This window comes from Aphis gossypii, chromosome 2 (assembly GCF_020184175.1).
Source record: "Aphis gossypii isolate Hap1 chromosome 2, ASM2018417v2, whole genome shotgun sequence".
Taxonomy (NCBI): Eukaryota; Metazoa; Arthropoda; class Insecta; order Hemiptera; family Aphididae; genus Aphis; species Aphis gossypii.
The window spans coordinates 41,176,298-41,200,167 of record NC_065531.1 but is presented as its reverse complement, the minus strand read 5'-3'; the positions used below and the strand labels follow the sequence as shown (position 1 = coordinate 41,200,167).

The 23,870-nt window shown below is 22.2% G+C and overlaps 1 protein-coding gene across 5 annotated transcripts in view; it reads left to right on the top strand.

The window, feature by feature from the left end:
- Positions 1–23,870, top strand: part of LOC114120912 (D(4) dopamine receptor-like) — a 123,451-nt gene that overhangs the window by 30,174 nt on the left and 69,407 nt on the right. For all 5 annotated transcript variants that reach the window (XM_027983027.2, XM_027983010.2, XM_050199880.1 and 2 more), the window contains 3 exons: positions 998–1,106; positions 2,212–2,426; positions 7,365–7,557. In XM_027983027.2, coding sequence (XP_027838828.1) covers positions 998–1,106; positions 2,212–2,426; positions 7,365–7,557 — 517 coding nt within the window. The remainder of the gene's footprint in view (positions 1–997; positions 1,107–2,211; positions 2,427–7,364; positions 7,558–23,870) is intronic.

Genomic DNA, 23,870 nt, shown 5'->3' with positions numbered 1-23,870 from the left:
ATACTACTAAAAGTAAAATAAACAACTTTACACCTTATGTACAGTTACCCACTTGTGGTAAACACACTTTATGTTTTATGCATTACTAATTTAATTTAAAATATTGAATGTATAATTTAAACCAAATAATATGTGTTCTTTTCAAGTTCTTAAATATAATATTTTTAAACACATTATATAAATTTATTGTTCATTAATATTATAAAAAAATAAAAACCATTAAAAATTGCGTAAACTTAAAAGCAAACTAGATAGTATTTTTAAATATAAAGTTGAATATCTAAGAATAAATTATAATATATTAATATTAGATAAGGAAAATTATTGCAATTTATAAAATTGTTAAAAATTACCACAAAATCATTCGCACTTATATCTTAAACACTTAAAATCATATGTATTATTTATTTATCAACGAAATAAAAGTATTATTAATAAATTAGTTGATGACTAAAATATAATTTTATTTAAATATCAAATATAATTATTAATTTAGGGTAACACTGTAGTGGTATATGTATTATAGCATACAGTTATTAGTTTTGTACGTTAATCTGAGATTATTTTTTAGATTTTAAATTGGATTTTTCTATTTTGATTTATAAGTAATACGTATTATATTACATTGTCAAATTAATTTTTAATATGTTAATTTAATGTTTAATAAATATCTATAGAACATTGAAATCATTAAATAAAGTTGGACAGTGGAAAATGGCAAATACACACCGTGTGAGGTTAGGTTTAGTATGGTTTATTATTTGAGATAGGGGTTAATAAGTTGCAAACATTTTTTAATAACTCCAAAATATTTATGATTTTTCCAATATTTTCTTCTTTGAATAATGTATCGTTATTGTAAAATTATCATGAGTTTAAATACATTTATTATATGAAGATTATGTGATTGTTAAATTTTATTTAACATATTTTATATTGAAATAATTGGTAAAAAAGTAATATATAATATTTATTTTTATTTTTATTTTTGTTATAGTGGTCAAAATTACGTGCGTTGGGTTTTTAGCCGTACTTGGAGCTTTTTTAAATATTGTTGTACTAGTTATGTTCTACAAGAAGCCTTCACTCAGATCTCCATCAAACAGGTCAAGTTGCTTACTTTGTACAGTTGTTATTTTAATTAAACACAGTCAAACGAGGATATTCTAGAGTTCATTATCTAGCTAACATTTTATAGTGTAATTAGTAAAAGTATAGCTGTGTTGAATATATTATAATTAACTTTTGGAGTATATAAATAAATAATAATATTAGCTATTCTATATACAATGGAAATTTAATATATGAATTGCATTAATAAAATTAAATATTTTTTTGGTATTGTTAAGTACATATTTAAAATTGTGACTCGTAGATGGATAGTTGAGTTGGTCGTGAGTGATCCTTAAAATATATAATTTATTACATTTTATTCTTTATTTTTGTTACACTGATTAGCTTCGGAATCTAATAAATATTTTAATAAATTAATTAAACAGTCTTAGTATCATAAAGATACTTTTGCAGTTTTACTAACTATAAATATTTTTTATTGAAATTAATTATATTATGAGGTTTTATTAAAAATCTTAAGTAGATACACGGTGTTTTAATTATGTTTATTAAATTCATTAAATTTTTTTTTTGGAATTTGATAAAAATAAGATGTATGATACGTACATTATTATTTTTGAAAATGTTGGTAAAGTTTTCAATATTAACAACACTTTTATAGCTTTTTATTATTTAATATGTAGGTAACGCTTAAACAGTGGAATCTCGATAACTCGAACCTTTACAAGTCGAATTTTCAATAACTCGAATTCCCCCCCCCTCCCCCAACAGATTCAAGTTATCGATGTTTCATCGTAGTTGGTCTATCTAATTTTAAAATATTATAAAAGTGTAAGGTTCTACACTATTAGTTTGAGTTATCCTATTCAATATTATATTTGATAACCGATAAGATCAAAATATAATGAATTTATATTTTTTGAACCCAATTATTCACGATTAAGGTTTATAATCGTATGTTAATAAGATGATATGAATAATTTTATTAATTTTATTATTTTTAGCGTGTACCTATGTAATTTAAAATTGTATGTTTACTAATTTCATCACTTTTACCATATTTAATTATAATTATTATAATTTATAAATATAAACTATGAATATTAATTATTTAACGTTTGTTTATGATTACTACAGATTCGTCGGTAGTTTAATTGCTTCCGATTTGCTGTCATCGGCCGTCCTTGGTCCTTTACTGGTATCCGGTATAAAGACCATTAATAAAACTCTTACCGTATTTGTCGCAACATCTACAATATTTTCAATACTAGTTATTGCAATGGACAGATACACAGCAGTTCTCAGTCCTCTTCATTACGCGACAAATGTTACTAGGCAAAAAAGTGTTTTAGGTATGTACTTTTCTGTGAACATATCAGTTTATAAGAGTTTAATGATAAGATTCTTGGTTGGAGTATATTTTGTTTTATTTTTATTCTTAAATGATTGGATTTGTCTAAATTCAAAAATGTTGTAAGAAGAACATGCAGAATTACAAAAAACAATATACTTGTTTCGAGTATAATAATATACTATTTTAAGCTGTAAATATATATATATATTGGACACCGTTATTTAATAATATATATTATATATCTATACTTAATATAATGTCAATAACACAAAATTCGCTACATTGTAAAGTACCTAATCCATTAACTATGGATGCTCGATCGAGAAAATAAAACGGAATTCTACGCCTCTATTTAAAAAGAAAGAAAAAAGTTCATTACATCCTGGTCTCCTTTATTCATTAAAGAGTAGTTACGCAATTTCCATACGATACTTACACCAATATATGCACTGGTTATAATATTCTATACAATCAAGCATAGAATCGTGGTTCAATCACAACCCAATACCCATACTATACCCTCCCTAACTATAAGGGACTGCATGTGACTTCCATCACTTACTAATTTATTATCCTGCCCTCTTTCCCATTAAACTAAATTTAAACTAAAATTCCTCTTTAGGTCTTAATTTTTCATTTTTTTAATCCATTAATGCGATAAAAATTCTTAATTCATTTCTTAGTTCTTCTTTTCTCCAATAATTTCATCATAATAAATGTTGTTCTCCCTTTTCTATATTAGTTTCAATATTTATGTATTTATGCTTTATATTTCATATAACATAATGTGTTCTATTTTCTTCCTAAAAAAAAAAAAAAAATTATTAATCATATTATTTTATATTTATACTATAACGGTTGATATATAATAATTTACATGAATATTGCATTAATAAAAATATATATAACTTATAATATTAATATAACAACAAGGATATAATATTATGTATGTAGCGTTTACAATAATTAATAAAAATAGGTTTAAAAAAATGAAAATACCATTATATTATCATAATTGTTTTATATTAAGAATATTTTTGGATGATTTGTAATTATATATTGTACAATTCCTATATTTTATTTAAAGAAAGACTAGGTAGGTACACAACAATAATTGTTTTTATTACGTAAATATTATATAGTATATATTTTGTATTATGAGTATTACGTAGCATTATTAAAACCATTAAAAAAAAACTAAACATTTTTTTATAAAAATAAAACTTTGAAACTTATCTATGTTGTATAATGACACGTTTTCTATATTGTATATTTAAAGGTCCAGATAATTATCAGTTGAGTAATAAGTTTTAATTAATATAATTGATTACACACAGTGCTAAACATTTTTGTATTTTTCATATTCATTTAATTAATATTGAAATTAAGACAAGATACTCATAAGATATATTGACAGATATATTTTAATTTATAAATTTATTAAATAGTACTATACAATTATTGACTCTAAACAAGGTTTCAAATTTTACAATGATGTATTCTGTAGGGTAGGTATATAAAATGTTTAACATAATATCTTAATGGTAGTAATAATATTAATCATAATTTATAGATTTAAATAAAATACCTAAACAATATTATTTTTATATAAATCAATAAAATTAATATCGAAAATTATAGTAATATTACTATATTATTATATTAAAAACAAGGGTTGGGTACACGCTTTGTCGTGTTGTAGATGTTGAGTGTAATAATTTGTCATTGAGTAGGTAATTGTTATGGGTGTGTTAAATTTGAATTCAATAATAAATTATTGTAGGTATATAAAATAGGAAAACTAATAAAATACTATTTATGAATTTAATACTTTTTTAATCCTACAATAATTTATAAATTATCATAATTTTGTCAAAATTAAATTTCAAACAGCTATGAAAAAATTGTGTCTACGGATTTTCGAAATTTCTTAATTCTTAATATAAGTATAATTTTTTAGAATTATTGTTATATTGTTATATATATATATTTTTATTAACATTAAAATTTCAAAATTTCAAATGCCTATAAATAGTTTAAAATTAAGTATACAATTTAATTATTAAAAAATAACAAAAATTGTTAAATCTTTAAATGTTATTATAATATTTATGTTTGAATATCTAATGTCATCAATAATTGAAATTAAATTGATCATAAAAAAAAAGTATGTGGCTTTTTCCCCGTACATTTTAATATATAGTTATTCGTTTTTGAGTTACATCAAAAAAAAAAAAAAATTAATTTTTTCAAAAATTTGATTAAAAATTCCCGTTTTTTTCATTTTTTCCATTTTATGAAAAAAAACTGTTTTATTTCAATTATTTAAAAGCACAAATTAAGTCCAATTTGCTATCCAAACACTTCTATTTTTGAAAAATTGTAGCATTATATCAACTGCTTATCGTGTTCACACCAAAAAAAAACACTCATTGTAATATCGGAGCGTTCAGAATCTAAAAAAAATAATAAAAATAAAATATATCAATCTAAAAATAGATAGTTAATTTAAATAATTTTATGGTACTTACTATTTGTTTTACTGGGAAGAGATTTGATAGGATACAAGAAAAATAAATAAAAAGAGAACTCATAAAACTATTATAGGTACTTCACGTTTCACTTAAAAGTTTCCAAAAATAACTAAACAACTCTAAATTCTATTCTGTATCAAGGCGTCTGTTCACCAGATGAATTTATCATAATATAATTTAAATAATGCGATAGGTATTTAGTTAATATTATAAAATTATTGAAAAATGTATACATTTTTAAGAGTTTTTATTGTTGAAAGATAATATTATTACTAATTATAAAATATTTGTAAATTAATTTCATCCGTTAGTTGTATATTGTTATATTATAAAACACAAATTAGTTTTACGATTCGATAATTTTTTAAAATTAAACTTATTAAAATAGGTAATAATATTTTATGTATTGTATATATGCAGTTGCATTACCATCATCAGATTTATTTAATTTAAATTTGGTCCTGATGAATGATTTAAATACAAAATTAATATCATATAGGTAATTAAATTAGGAAATTATAATTTATTGTTTATACATTTATACATATTTATACATACATTCTAGGTTAAGAAAATAATTTATTATTAATTCATAATGGCAAAAAAAAAACATTTAATTCATTTCACTTTATAAGTATAGTAAGTTATATGATAATTAAAGAGCTCATCAGAATTTTAAATTATAAAATACCTAGTATTAAAAAATTCTTAATTAGTAATAATTGATTACATTTTTGATATCTAATATAATCATAAATTATGTTCATATTTTCGTATTGACTAAAATTGTGAAGTTTATTATATTTTTATAATTTTAAAAACAAATTACTTTAAACTATACTGATAAAAGTATTTATTATTAGATGGTTTTTCATGACATCATAATATAATATCTTTCATATTATGAGGTATTACATTATATTTCAATAATATATTTTATTTTTCAACGGAAACATATTAGTATAAGATTTTTTTTTAGTTAATAATAACTTCTATTTCGGCTTGAATTTATAAATTTCAAATGGAAGTGGAGGGCATCGTTCCTTTTTTACTTCAAAAAGATGATAAATATAATTTTATCATCAACATTTTGACAAATTTTAGAAGAACAAAAATCGTCTAAAAGAAGAGACTATAGTTAAATCTCCTCCACCCCCTTTTGGATGCACGTCTATACAATCTGGATGATGGTTGAATATAATAAACATCACAATTTTTTTCTTGTTTTTACACTTGAATTCTTTAATAATTTCATTATACCTAATTTATTATGGACGAATCATTTTCAGATTTCAATATAGCAATACTATTAAGGTAGATAAGTATTCGTGTATGCTAGTTAAGTGTATTTATATTAATGAACGGCGTCCGATGATAATTGTGAGATAACTATAATATTAAGTAATGTACCTATTTAATATTTAAAATTCATTACTATAACTTATTTTACTGTTACAAAAAAATCTGTTTTAAAATAACGATACCCTAAAAAATATCAAGTTTTGAGGCTCGAGACCGTGATCCTTTTATAAATCAGTATTTCTTAATATCCATATAGTCAATAAAAACCCTTGGTTAGGTCATCATAAATTATCTGGACAACTGAGGATAATGTAGTGTTTAGTGCGGTTTAATTTCAACTGTTTAATATACATAATTTTACATCCCTTTTCCTGCCATTTTGATTTAGGGATTTCTAAGGATTTTAAATGTTGACATATATCGTTGAATCCTTCACTGTATACTCGTACACTTATTACAAAATTTAAAAAAATATCTTAAGCAGGATAATCCTTGGTTTTTATATTATTAATATTATCTTAAATTATTTGTATTTTTATCTTTGCATAATTTTTTTTGAAAACAGTTGATAACAAATTAATAACTTTGCTAATCCAAGTTCTGTTATCTCATCAAAATCATTTATATTTTTGTTCCTTAATTTGATCATGTTTTTATTGGATAAATAAGGATTACTCTGTAGATAGAAACCATTTAATTAATACTCAAATTGATATTGTATACAATTAATTATAATAGCTGAATTTTTTTCGAATTTCCGAATTTTTTTTTGTTATCCATATTCTTAAATTTGTTCATTGTTTCTTTAATTAAAATTAAAACATGTATTATTTTTAAGTTGTTGTTCAGTTATAAAATGAGAATTGCAAGGATCTTGATAAATAATAATAATAGTAATACAAATATGAAAAACAATATTATACAAAACTTAAGTAATTCTCAAATAGGAAAAATCATAACTATGACTATAATTATAATATAATATGAAATTGATACTTAATATTTAAATTAACATTGGCATTTAATACAATTATGCATTTTCTTATAATTTTGACCTAGGTAGACATTTTTTTTTTTATTAATTCATACTTAATATTCAGTCATAGGTACGGTTTGGAGCATATCAGCTGCGTTGGCATCACCAATGTTATTTAAGGACTTGTTAATATATGAACATTTTCCTGTGGCGATGATGGAAAGAACACACGGTCTGGTGTTGCTAGTGATTGCATTTTTAGTTCCTTGTGTTGCTCTCGTTTTGGTGTATTTCAAAATGTACGTGGCGGCTCACAGGTAAGATAATTATTGTTTTATTTTTAAAGTTATTTTTTGGTTTCTATATAATTTAATGACCTGATGGATTATTTATGTAGAATAAATAATTGATGAACACTAGCTACTGTGAATATGCAGTATAAATTATAAATTTACTCACTAGACATTCATAGAATTATCAAAAATGTAATGAAAAATAAAAACCTTAATACGCGTTGATTGTTTTAGTTTAAAATCGTATTCATGTATGCAGTATTATTGTTTGTAGTTTTAATATATATACGTTCGCGAAATATTGTCACATACTCCATCATAAAATAATAATATAGTTTCGTCATATTACTTTGCTTGCGGAGCTTAAAAACGTTAATTATGTTACTTGTACGTGTTACGTGTGTACAAGTATTCAATAGCAGGAGTAAAGGCTCGGATGTAATGTATGCTGGCGGCAACAACAACTACTCTATGGAAAACGCGTGCCGCCGATGGCAGCGGACTAATTGAGTAAATCCAATAGCGGTGGCGTTGTCGGTGAGAATATTTCTACGACTCGACCACCTGCGTAAACTATAATAATATTATACCTACATTCACTGTACCTATATATTTATTAATTAGGACAATAAATATCGCTAGGTATAGCAATACCGATATAAAGATGACACAAACGTCCAATACAATATTATATAGAAAGGGCTTCGTCATTTGAAAATTCTTTTGACGTCGATTATAATATTATACATTGGGCAGGTAGCCTTAAAAGGTGTGAATGAAGTAAACTCGTATTAGTCTAGAGTAAAATTACTGATGGGAAATCAATATTATTTCAATAGAATATAGGTACCTATTTCTACAGTTTATTTGATAACCATACCTATATACCTGTATATTATTTACTGTCGTATATAATAAATATACATAATACAATAAGTATAATCTTGTAAAATGTGTTACTCATTTTCAATACTATTTACATCAAACTAACGTAATAATCTATTTTATCAAAAATCTAAATACATACAGATGTAAAATTAATTTTAAATTTTATGAAAACGAAGATTTTTCAATCTTGATTATTAAATATTTTAGTTTATAAGTAGGTAGGTATCTAAAAATAAATTTATTTCAGATAGATAGGTACCACCATTTATGCAAGTATTTTTTATACTGACACTAAATGAAAAAAAAAATATTATATTTATGTAATTGTGTATAGTTTGAATAATTATTTTGCAAAATGAAATTAAGAAAGTAAAAAAATAAACTCGAATATTTACATTTTGATAAATAATTTATTTTAGTGTTTTATATAAAATGGTTGTTAAAAATTTTCAAACATATAATTTAAAAATAATAGATACTTATAGAAACATAGTTTTAAATTATAATAAATAAAAATTTAAGGTCAATAAAAAATGTATAGATAAATAGATAACGTATTCTGTGAGTAGTGACATTAAGATAATTGAGAAGACGTCACACTCGTATGTGTTATTTTCATCTTACAGTCGTACAAAAAGACAATTTTTTAGAATCAATCTTTTATTTTTAGTTTGAATATTATAGTGTAATAAAGTATTATTAAACATTATCAAACATTATCAAACATTATCTGTGTATTCTCGTAGATTTTTTGTAATTTTTTAATGAAATTGCATTTTTAAATATTAATATTTTAAAATGATATCAACAATTTACAGAAACTGGCATTTGTTGCGGCCAAGTAATTCAAGATAACATTATAGTTTAGGCATTCATGAGGGTGGGTAATCCAAATAAGTACTGGAGAAGTGTATAAACATGTTTTTGGGTGCGAAGTAGTTTTTAATGTTTTCTCATTGATTGGTGGAACTCGAGAATTGTAATTTGGCCTGATTGGAATGAATTGACCGATTTCATTAGGTCAGGAGGTGTCGAGTTCAACTAATTCGATAGCGTTGTCTTCGACCACCGTCAACGTGGCGAAGCGATTAGGCCAACAGAAAATCTTGGTTTTTTTTCACATTATGAACTGGTGAATTTGATGATGATTGTAGTGTCCGTTTGGAGTTGGAAATTTTCCAACGTGGAAAAATTGAATTACTCATGTTGAAAGTAGAGACGCGTTTAATAATTTAAAACACCTAAGTAATTTACGATATTTTAGTTTTAATACTGTGTTTCGGGTCTACTCAAAGCTGATTATATCAAATTTATTGTAAATATTTACTAATTAAACATATTATTTATTATTTGCGAGTTGAGTATTGATTCATTATATCATACGTAATATAAACCACAGTTAAATTACGCATAAATAGTTTGCAATAAAGCTTAATCGTATTACAGTGTTATTGTAAAAATGAACCATTAATTTCAAAAAAAGTATCACTATTAGGTGATTTATCCAGATTATTATGTTCTGTAATAAGTCAAACATTTAAACTTTTATCAGGAATAGCTAATATATACGCTTATCGTAAAACTATAATATTGTTTATAACTATAATACAAATTATAAAAAAGATCTAGCTATTAACCATTTTTTTTTTTTGAATAATTGTGATTTTTTAGATTCTTGTTAATAGAGATAATAATTTATTTTACAACTTTTTTTTCTGTATATGTCATAATTTTTGTGTTAGTTTTATGAAATGAATGCAATTCATGTCCATTGTCCATCTTACAAAATGTATCAGAACATCAAACGAATGTGATATTATGTATCATATCTACATTATGATATTTATATTTATTTTTGTTTTCCTTATTTTCAATAGAATAATGGATCACACTATTCACACTGAATATGTTTACGTGACAGTCCATAAGTACTTATCTGATAGAGTTTTTTTGGAATATTTTATAAGATCAGTTTTATTTGTATATAGATGTATAAGAAATTGTAACAGTAAACCAAATATTAGACTTAACATAATATACAATATTTAGTTTTAGATTTCATTCAGAACTCAATAGGGTGATGTTTAATAATGAGCTAATATTTCGTACATATTTTTTTAAAAATCAAAATAAATTTTACCAACGATAGAACCGGTGGAGAACTTTGAGGAATCGTGTTGATTTTAATATCGGAACAACATTATTTAGTATTTGCATTGAATCTTGGCTTTTACATGGTAATAGGAAATGAGTGAAAAGAAATTATTATCTAACACATTATTGAATACTTTTTCATAATAGTTAAAATATTTTTATTTATGTTTCCTATTTTTTAACGTTGTTAAATGCAATTATGTATAAATATAATATTCAAATTCAAAATAATTCAGAAAAGAAATTATGAAAAAAAGTTTCTGTATTTTAATTAAAACATTTAAAACTCTTAAAAGTGTGTAGGAACAATCAAAAGTTATTAATTGAACTTTTGGATTAATAAGGCTTAATAAAAGGCAATATTTATTAACTGCTATAGGACTTCATGTTCTAGAATATAATGAATAAATGTAGTTTGCTAAGTTTGTTTATGTATAGGTACTATTGTTATTTATTTGTATATTTTGGATATTAATATATGTTTGACATTTGGTCTACCTATGCATAAAATAATATTTATGAAATTAACTGATAAAACATAATAAAAAACAATAATATTTAAATTTGTTCTTGTTTTGTTGAAGGATCATGTTTTATATTCATCAAATGAAATGTAGGAATTTGCACAATTGCTTGTATTTCAATTTCGAAGCATCTCATTGTAAAACTTGTTATAGTGTTACATAATATGTATATATTTATGTAAAATATATGATATTATGTAAAGGTTAAGTCACAAGTGTGTTGTTGACAATAAAAAGATACTTTCGAGCAGGTAGAATAGACCTTTGTGTACATACATTATACATAATATTTATTTTTATGGTGTTGCAGAGTTTGACGTTTAAAATTATTAGATATAATTTAAAAACTGAAATATAAATTTGAGAATAATAATATAATTCTAAAGTTTGTTTTAAATAAAAATATATTAGTTTGAAGAGTTTCGAGTAAATTGAAATATGTCAAATAATTTATATGTAAAAATAAGAAAAAAATAAAATCATGTAAATTTTTAATATAAAAAAAGGTATGATATTCAAAATAATTTAACTGTGGGAGTCAATTTCAATATTTTTAATAAAATATGAAAAACTTATGGAAAATTTTGTATTAAATTTTCAACTTTTAACTTCTTATACAAAATTGTTTATACATTTTTAACAACAAAATAATTTGCAAATATTCATGATTTCGACGAATTTTATAAATATATGAAATTCAAACGCTAATAACAAAAAATTGTGTTTATGTATTTTTATAATTTTTGAATCACTATAAGGCTCAGACATAGAATCACTAGGAACTATGTATTCAATTTTCAAGTATTTACAGTAATTCGTTTTTGAGTTACAACTATACATAATAATCGATTTTGTCGAAAACTGATTTTGCGTTAACATTCTTGGTTTCCGTCCCTTTTTTTGTGGTCTTTCCCGATTTTTTTGAAAAATACTGCAACTTCTTATTTTTTATCTGTATAATGCACGAAGGATATTCACGTTGGCATCGGAAACAATCCCTAAAGTTTAAAATGATTGTAAGCATTACAAGTTATGGTGTACACGTACACGAAAACAAAAAAACACACACCATTGTAAAATCAATATATTCATCACTTCGTTCAGAATCTAAAATAATTGGAGCAAAAGCCTATGTGATGTAATAAAAAGTGGTTTTAGAGCACTGTAGACTTGTGAATGTGAACGATTGAAAATATAATACTTAATATATAAATTCTTTATTAGTTGATATAAAATCTGTAGAATTTTGAGCATATACGTATAAAATATATAATAGTGTAACCTTTCAGAAAAAACCCTGATAAATTGAAAAAGTTCTTTATTAAATACAAAATAATAAATATATTTAATCAATTTTTTTTTAAATTGTGTTTAATTTTAGAATTATAATTTTTTTTTGTAATTATTTTGATGATAAATTAATCTAAAATAATCAATTAACTGTGATTGAATTACAGTAGGTTCAAGATACATAAGCAAAGATCTTTTAATTATATCCATATAATTATATTTCATTAGCATAAATAAATTTCAATTGATTCACTTAACACAATTGACTACAGAATTCTAAGATAATTATTTTTTTATAATAAGAAATACCTAATAATGAAGATTTGAAATTATTGTTTATAATTTTGTTAATGTTTATTTCGTACGTAGGTATATTTTTAAATATTTAAATTTATTTTCCAGTCTATTTTAAAATATTAGACAATTATCATCATAATTTAAAATCATTTGAATAAATTATCATGCTTACTTTATTTTTTGTTTTTTAAAATAACTACTAAAAGATAATTGATATTTGTGTCTGTAGTTAATAAACATTTATTCATAAATTGGAACAAAAGAAAATTTCCTACAAACTTTACAATGTGCGTTTTTTAATAACTTATAATTATTTTTCCTTTGTGCTTTTTTGCTTTATATTTAACATATCATTATTGTATCGTTGTAAACAAAAAAAAAAAAAATCTTAAGGTTGCACTACAAGAAAAAGACTTATTTTTTTCGCCTTGTAGTATTTTTACTGATTATTATTTGAGCAAAATATGTTATAATATGTAATATGCTTTATATATTATTATTAATACATTAATTACGTGGTTACTTAAAAAAATGATAATTACATTTACATTTCTTACATTATATATTCAAATTAAATTATGTTTATCTATTTATATTTGTACATTGATTTATTTAAGTTATATTATTAAATTAGATCTAGGAGATTAAATTTAATAGTTGTCTAGATATCTTAAGAACAAGTGCAATTACCTGATATGCAGAATATTTCTGGGAATTTATTTTTAACGCGTACCTATTTAATTGTACTGGCTGCTTAACCAATAATATTTAAAAAATTCAAACCAGGTTATTTTAAAATTGTAATTTTCAATCAACACAACATTTTTTATAATTGTAACTTATGTCCATTTTTGACAAAACAAAAAAAAACTAATTTTACCAATGTAAAAAGTCTACTTGCATAATTACAATATTTATAATATTAATTTTATTAATTGAATGAATACATATTAATACATATTTACATGAAAAATTGGATAATGACTATTTTAGAACTGTATTTTGTTAGTTTATAAAGATGCGGAATTTAATGCAAAAGTAATTTTTTTTTTTTGATTGGACTAAAATAATGCATTTCATATGAGAATTGTTTTTTTGTATTTGAAATGTATTGTTTTAATATTAAAAGTTAAATATTTTATTACATTTTAAATTGCTATTTATACATATTTTTAATTTTTAGTATAAAATTAGAAAACTTATCAAAATATTATCTCTAAAAACAATTATTAGGTTTAAACTTTGAATATGTTTTGTAATAGTTACAGTATTCAATAATTGGAAAAAATAGTTGAACGTAGAATTAAACAAAATGTTATATATTATTATGTTGTGTATTTAAAATGACTACTGTATGACTTTAAGATGATGTTAGTTGATAAAAACTACCTCAAATGAATCATTTAAAACCTTTTAATTTTAGAATTATTTAAGTTTCTCAAATATGCATTAAATTGATTTTTGTAATAATAATTGATTTTCAAGTAATTTTTTAGTTTTTTATTGTGGTAAAAAAGGATTTTTAAAAACATGCATTTAACATTTGTTAAATACAACCAAGTTAATTTATATGCATTTTCTAATACTGACGAGAATTTAGAAATTATTTAGAATTCACCCATAGAAATTTTAAAGTCCATAAAATAGGACGACGGATAAATAATGAGGTTTTTTGATGCCAATATCAAAACACAAAAACGTCGGAATCAATAATAATCCATTAGCTAACCCGATGACACGCAATACAGGAAACTATAACGCGCGTACAACTGATACGATTATCAATATTAACAGTAGATGGTAATATAAAAGTATATAAGTGAAGTAATAAACTTCACTCAATATAGGGTCTTTGTTTCAAACTATAATTTATAAAGCTATATAAAATGTCCGGTCTACGGTTGATATTTTTATTACAGTATCCTACCTGTAATATAAGTACAAATAAAATATACAATGATTTTTTTATGTACTTATCTAATTGAAATTGTGTATAATGATTTATTTAATTTATTAATTTGTTTTTGAAATAGATTCAAATCTAAAATATTATATGATTATTATTACCTAATATTAGAATATTTTGAGTTATTACACTGTCCCACTCGAAATCTACTGCATGTTAGATAATAGTACTCACCTTTGTATTATTAATTTATATTAAAAGCACGATTGAATTTAATCCGATAAATTATATTAATAACAATATTTTAAATACTAAACAGGTGACTATCATTCTACTATATAGTAGATTTCGAGTGGAACAGTTTAATGGATGTATTAAATTTGAATTAAATGATAAACCAATGTATGTAAAAATCAATTCTGTGCAAAGACATGCATTCTGTAAAACATAATTCACTAAGTACGTTTCATGAAATGGTTTTTTGATATAGTAATTACATTAAATTAACTTTACTACCTACCTACTAGTATTATGGTAGGTTGATTCAATTTTTGCCTAAAAAATGCATTTATTATACTTTTTGTATAATTAATGATTAGCTATAATGATAATGATAAAGATAACTGTAATTTATACCATGTTATATTATTGTAATTACATTTTGAGCAATATCTACCTATTATCTTACTGTAAAACAGTATGAATAGGTTCATAATATAAATATGTAATAAGTTTCTAAAAATTAATCTACAGATTTTGAAAATATTATAAAATAATAGTTATATATTTAAATGATAAGAAAACACAGTAAAACTTCTCTATAACGGGATTGCTCGGGACTAATAATTTTGTCCGTTATAAAGAGTTTTTGGTTATACTGGTTATATAGGGAGGTAGAAATTTCATATATTATTTGAACTGGGACCTATTGAAATTTTTCGTTATAAGGAAAATTCCGTCTAATAAGATTTGTTATAGAGAGGTTTAACACTTTACTGTAATAATATTATTTATCGTTAAAACATATAATTTCGTTCAAATTTAAATTTAAAATATCTATAAAAGATAATTAGTTTTTTTGGTTTTGATTTTTTGATTTCATATAACAATGTGATATAAATAATAGTTACTTCAATGAAAACTATATGTTGATTATCAATTTAGTTGTAAGTATATTTAACAATTACATTTTTTTTAAATTTATTTTAATAGAAATAAAGTATAGCTTATAGGTTGTATAGATAATAATATTATGTAATCTATTCTGGAATTGAATAATTTTTTAATAAGCTCTAATAAAGAGTTATGTATAAAAAAAAAAACAAAGTAATTTCACAGTATTATTATTAATTTAATTCTATGCAGGTTAATGATAATAATAATAATAACATATTTATTTAGCAAACAAGCAAACAAAACAAAATACTAGATTCAAACAAATATGAAATTATTTAAAATACATATTATATACAAACTTTTTATTTTACATTAAATTCATTACAAACTTATTATTTGATGTCAACGTAATACCTACTATATAACAATTTAATAATTCTGAAATAAATATATATTTTCATGTTCATAAATTATAAACGCACATTTTATACAAAAAAAATATTAAATTGATACCGCGTTTTCTTAACCAGATGCACAGACATAAAAGAAAAACATGCATACATTAACTACATGAATATTATATAAACCTTCAACGTTCTACAGTTAAAGTTTAAACAATGATAATTTCGGTTACATCCAATATCTTTCGTTTCGATAAGTTTTATTTCCAAACATTTCCCCATTAAATCGTATTTATGTATGTTCAACTGCCTTAGGTACTTTAACAACATATTATCTTCCAAGTTTCAAGTTATGAGCTTTTTATACGGTTATTATTCGATCAACAGTAAATAAACTTTTATTTCAGTAGGTATTATTTTTATAAGAAATGATCAAATGAATAAAAATGGTACACAAATAACAAAAAAACAGTGTAATATATGACATATATTTTGTACATGTATATATATTGACATATATTGTGTACATGTATATATAAATTATATATTTTCATAAAAATTGTATCGATATAAATATTTATTTTAAAACTAAATAAGTTAAATAATTATGAATTATCGTTTTGAAAGATATTTGCTAGATTGTTTTTGAATATAAAGAAAAAAATTGTACTTATACACTTTTTTCTATTTTTATAAAATATATAAAATATAAATGAATGAATGAGCTAATATATAGTTGGACTGCGATATTTTTTAAAAAAAAAAAAAATTAAATTAATGTAAATTGAATAATAATATAATAGAATAAAATTAAAATAAAATAACAATTGTTGTATTTATTGAATAATTGATAAATAGTATTTTATTTAAATTTCATCAGGCTGTTTAGTTCATATATTATGTGTATAGTTTAATAATTTCAATATTATAAATACAATTTTATTTTTTAAAACGATTTTCTTCGAAAAATCACATATTTATAAAAGTACTCGTCTTCTTTAGTTATTTTATACAATATATCACTTATAATTTCTAATCTTTTTTTTTGTCTTTTGTCAAAAATATTTAACTAATTTAAGCGATAATAACAAAAATGCATAAAACTTATATATTCTAGTGAACAATTTCCTCTGTCTAGTCAAGGATGAATTTTTTTTTTGTTTTTATCCATAGTATCATGTTCATATATTTTAACTTTTCAATTTGTTATGTTTTCACCTATTGTAATAAATATGTAATTTGTATGTAACAAATAATGTATACTAATGTAACTCTTCTTGTTTATCCTTAGATACTTTATCCATGAAACTATATATGTGTAGGGCCTCAAATACTCAAGTTAATTCCCGATGCACTCCTATAATTCTAGAAATAAATTATTCAATTTTCTCATTAAATTTCGTATATCTGTCTCTGTTCTATTATGCATATCTCCAATTAATAATATTTTTATATAAAATAATTTCTATATACCTGGTATGCGTAGTATTTATATAAATTTTTATAAATATCATTGTCACATAGCCACACTATTTTTCCTCCAAATAAATGTACCTATCTCGTGAAATCATACTTTAATGTTTTAAGAATAATAAATGCGTGTTATATAAAACGTAGGTAGGTAATGACTAATGAGTAATAATAGTAGTTCAAAATTTACAAATAGGTACAATAGTTGTTATCGTTGATTTTATCTATGACGAAATCAAATTTTAAGAGTTGTTATAACTATTTCTATGCATATTGTATGTAATACTTTATTAGGTATAATATTATGACATTTAGTAATTATTTGATTATATTTAATAACAACACTAGATGTGTGTAATTATTAATTTTACTTATAATATTTTTTATTTTTTTTACAACAATATCATATTTGTGCGATAAAATTGGGGAAATGAACTACATGATAGTAGTACACCTAATTTGCATTTGTCAATAATTTTATTAGTGAAAAATATTTACAAAATAAGTTTTATTATTATCATATTTTTTCTCTCTACTCACTAGAATTCTAGATGTATTAAACGCACACGGAGTAAATAAAATATTAAAAGCAATTTTTAATTAATTCATTTAAGTATTATTATTGTTGTAACAACTAAACACATTACTTTAATGTTAGTAATAGTATACTTATTATAATGTAATTTCGTATAGAAATCAAAATATTATTAGTTAAAAGTTTTTATTATATTTTTATTTTCGTAAATTTAAGGATTGTAAACGTAAAAACATTTTGATGGTAGGTATACATATATTAATTTAACTATATATATATCGTATATGTATTATGTATACTATAGGGGACTCAACAATTATTTAACTAAGAATATAATATAATATAATTTTTTATATGGATCATGTTTGAAGTTATATTTTGTTGTTATTACATGTTGTATTCAAAAATGTTGGGGGTTATTTAAAGCATAACAGATGTCTGTAATTTGGTGTTCGGAATAAAATGAAATGTCCGTATTTTCTTGATTTGTATGTATTCATGAAACACATTATAAACACAGTATACATTAATTGTATATTAAGTATTTTACTTAAGAGGATGTGTCCTTGACAAACGCTATCATGCAATGGGTAACAGAATATAATGCTTTAAATGTGGGCTCATGTATATTCTAAATATTTTTATTGACGTAATAGTTTTGTGAAAATCAAAATCTAAGTTTTTTGTAATTTCTGTAAAGTATCATAAATTGTTCCTAGTTAATTGAGGAAATCATTATATGTGCTATGCTAAATAGTGTTATTAAATGTTTGACAAAATGACAAAATGTTAACTTAATATTTTAATTATAAATAAATTATTCAAAAATACAACAACTCCTAAATTATAAAAGTTCACAGAAAAATTGTTTGATCCAACAAAACATTTTAAATACATAAAGATAATGTTTTTATCTATTTTTCTATGACAGTATGACGATTTGACTACTATAGTAACTTCTATAGTATTCATTCGTTCAAATCCTGTTTTCATCCTCTAAATTAAGGTTGGTTTGCTTCTTCTTATAGTTATAATCGAATAGCAGACGAAAGAAAAAATAGGATGAGTACATTTTTTGTCGATACAATACTTTGTGTTACCTATTATTAGTTATTTCTTATAGGTAACGATTTAGTTGCGTAAATATTATATTTTATCACAATTTTATTTTTGTCTCCGTTTATAAAAAACTTCATACGAATTTGAAAAGCTTATCTTTACAATTATACGTTTAATGCCTAATCTATGTATATTTAACATTGATGTATATTGTATATACTATATATATATTTATGTATATTTTGAGCCTTTTTATTTACCCAACGTGTCATCGAATGAAGTGATTCGATTGTAAAAATAACGTTAAATCGTCCTCAATCTCAAATGATGTTTAGAATTAATGTTAAGACAGTTGAGAGTAACGTTTTAAACACCAAAATAAAATGGGATGAGTTGTTTGTAATCAATTCTTTCATTTTAACTGTTTGTTGTTTCAATATATTTTATAAATTTATTTTAATACAATTTGTAATATTTTGTTTACGTTATATTCATTATTACTTTAAATCCATTTATAAATTCTGAGTGGAGCGATGAATGTATTGGTTTTATAGTTAAGTGTGTATGAATATAATATGATAATCAATAATATGCTTCGATTTTTAATTTTGATGGTAGTTTTAAATAACAAAATGGATCTAATATGTAATAAAAAGAGGTAAAAATCACTAATAATTTTTTAAATAATTGTGAAAAACAAACAAGTTAAGGAAAAAATGAGAATTTTTATTTAAAATTAGTTATTAACATAATATAGAAAAACGAGAATAATCATAGATAGGTATTTGGAATTTTTATAGAATGTTTATATTCTTTACTCGTAATATTATACTAATATTATTATAAAATTTCACCAAATATTTATGTTTGCATTTCTTATACAAAGTAAAAAAATTAAATACTTTCAATCTTTTTGAGTTATTTATAGACATTTTTATTTTAGTTACTTTTATAAATATTAGTAAAAAATGTTGAAAATTTAATACAAAATAAACTAGGTTATTTTTATAGGTAACTGTTTAAAAATACATAGATAGAAAAATGTTTTATATGAATTTAAGTTCAATTTTTTAAAAAATTCTTCTAAAAGATTTTGTAATTAACAATTTTATAAAATTTAAATTATTATAGTTGAGATTTGAAAATGTACGAAACTTCTCATTTCAAATTTTGGAAATAAAAAGAACATTTTTTATGAATTTATAACTTCAAAATAATTTTGATTAAAATTTAAACGCTTAAAAAAAATTATAATTACGTATGTTTGATCTTTTTATTTAGAAAATGCATAAGTTATGAGGAACTTTGTAATAAATACGTACTATAGACTAACCATCTTCGCTCAGAATTCTATCATTGTATACAATTATATATCATTGAATTCAAATATAACACATTAATTACAGTGATCCCATTCGACACCTAAATATTTTACCTAACTTTTACATACATTAGAGCGGTACTCACTTGTTAAACTTTTTAAATTCTTAACTCACAATTTATCTATATTTGTTTTTATCATTTTAAAAGTTTTCTTTAAATAATATATAATTTTTTTTTATATACTATTATAAACTATGTAAAAATAAACTATGGTTAATGGTTATATTCTAGTATAATTACAAAATGAGATTCTTTTAAAATTCTTCTTTTCATACTACGATTTATAATTTTTTATAAATATAAGTTCACCCTTCCTAGTAGCATACTACATTACTTTAAATCACAAGAAATACTTTCTAGAATATATTGTATAAAAAAATATTATTTATTTATAGTTCTTCATCATTTAATTATATTATTAAAAAACATTTGAAGTTTCCCATCAAAGAATAATTCATATATAATGAAATGATAAATTATAATGAATAATATTTTTAGATTCCGGAACAATGATTTTTTAGGATTTGAAATATTTTATATTACTTAGGCGATTTCTCTATTTTAAGATCTTTCAAATAATATATTACTTAAATCATACACCAACATTGATTTTGTCTAAAAATTCTCGTTTCTTTTTTTTTTTTTTAAAAAGACATGATTATAATATTTTAATAATTTTTTAAATAAGTTTATGAATTTATCAGCTTATCAGCTAGGTTAAATAGTCAACTGAATAATAATTATCAACGTTATATAAACGAGCTATTATTATTATTTATTAACAATTTATTATTATAGCCTATAGGTATATTTACGAGTATTTCCCGTAATTCTCGTTGATTTCGTAATAATATTTTAGGAAAATAGGTGGAGACTGAAGAGGATTATCTTTTTGTTGCGTATAATGTATCCAATATGCTGAATTATCAATAAATAATACTGATCATAATAATATAATTTTTGATGTATGAATACCTCGTGAATTAATGTTTTTGTCAATCATTAACGTTTATTTACTTCCGATTGCATGGATTTTGTGTACCGAATGTAAAAAATATATTATTAATGTATTAATAAAACAAAATTCATTAGTTCTTAAAAATTTTATAAATAGTATGTTCAAACAGTGAAGTATTATATTTATTTTAAAGATTATGTAGGTATTCTTATTTTCAACTTTAAGAGCTCTTAAGGTAGTCTGTTGTGTTTTAATATTATCAGATAAAAATTGACAGCATAAACTTTTATTTGACTTCTGTAATATTGTTAGATAACTTTTTTAATAATTTAAAATACAACTTATCATCCTATATGCTATTATAATTAATTTAAGGATTATTTATTTATTTATTTTTTTTTGATTTTCTATAATGTTTTGTAATTAAAAACCTTGGGTACATAATAACATTTATCGTTTTAATTAGTAGGTACTTTTGTTATAATTAATTTTTTTTGGATCAAATTAAAAATAAAAGTAAGTAAGTATATCACCTAAGCTTAAAAGATAATTTTTTCTTCTGTAAATAAATTGTTTTGAATGCATTCAAACACTTAAAACGAAATATTCTTAATACATAATCCACTATAAACAAAACAAGAAAAAACATAATCACGTAATTAAATTTGTTTTAAAAAAAAAATTAATTAAAATAAAAAACAAACCATTAACCTAAATTTGTTTACATTATTGTTATACCTACCAACTACTTGAGTTTTTTTAAATTTTAAGTATTATAAATTATACCATAGGTCATTGTCACATATATTATAATCTAATAAAGTAGTTTCAATAATGACAAATATACTACATAAATAAAATAGGCAGTAATTAAATAGGAATATTATTATAAATATTTAATATATATGTATAACATAATTTAGTTTTTTTTTATAAAAATAATAGTATTGATTATGAGATTATCTTTAACCCAACAACACTTAAATTTTATATTATTCACCTAAAACACAGATTTTATGTAATAACTCAACTTATGCATTTAATTTTTGTTATTTTTTCCATTAAATAATTTGGTTTTAGATTCGTTCGATAAAAGTGTTGGTATAAACTTTTGAAACGAATCGTAAACTATGAATAATTTCATTAATCGTTTATAAGACGATGCATACAATCAAATGCGAGTATTATATTAATTATCTTCATAGGTATAAAGTAATAAATGAATACAATGGTGGGAAAATAAGTTGTGAAGAGTAACTACAGAATACTTATAAGATTCAATAGGTTCATTCAATAGTTTGGTAACAAGAATTTTACAAGATAAGAAAGTGCTTACTGAAACTTGAATAGAACTGAAATTATTTTCTTTGATACCCACAGTTATATTATTAATGTTATATGTCGTTTTTTTTAATATATTAAGCTTAACGGCATGATAAAATTAAATTACTGAACTTATTTGTGTCTATAAAATGGTGAAATACTTTATTATTTAATAACTGTATTTGTGTGTTACTTTCATTGTAGCGTATAGATCTTGTATATGAATACTCGTGTTATTGCTTAATTTTGTCTAAAAATGTATTATCCAACAAGAGTCCAACTTCAACTTTTAATTTATTATTGATATGGGACCTATATTAAACCAATTTATCATATATTTTAAGTGCATATGAAATTTTATGGTTGTTTGACAGGTAATTAAATTACTATTAAAAAAAAAATACGTATATGGGAAATTTTAAGTGTTAAAATTAGATTGTTAATTCTATTATGGATTGTTTATTATATTATTGGTGTAGTTCATAAAGTAACAAAACAAAAACGTTTACATTACCTATTCAAATAAAATATAAATAAATTCATGTACTTAAACTTGTAAATAAATTACTTTGTAGGTCAAGTACCGAAAACCATTAAAAGGTCAGGTGAACGACTTTCTATTAACTGTCAAAATGTAATATAGTACTTACCTACCTTAGTTACCTATACACAAATGTAAAATACTGTACAGTCTGCATTTCGATGTTAAAATATTTTTTTTAAATATACAAAATTATGTAATTTGATGTATAGTGTTAGTGTTATCTATTAACTATTTTAAATTTTTCTCTTGAACTTAGTATTCAATTTTCAAGTATTTTTACTAGGCCAAACAAATTTTATTGGTATTTATAAAAAAAAAAAAACAAACTAATATTTTAAATGTCTATAAATAGCCTTAACATAAGCGAAATATTTTGAAAATTAAATCATGTAAAGAAAATGCCAATCTAAATAACTGGTGAACTTTTCAAGTATCTATGACTAATTCTTTTTGAACAAAAACAAATATTTAAAATCGTCCGAGGATAAA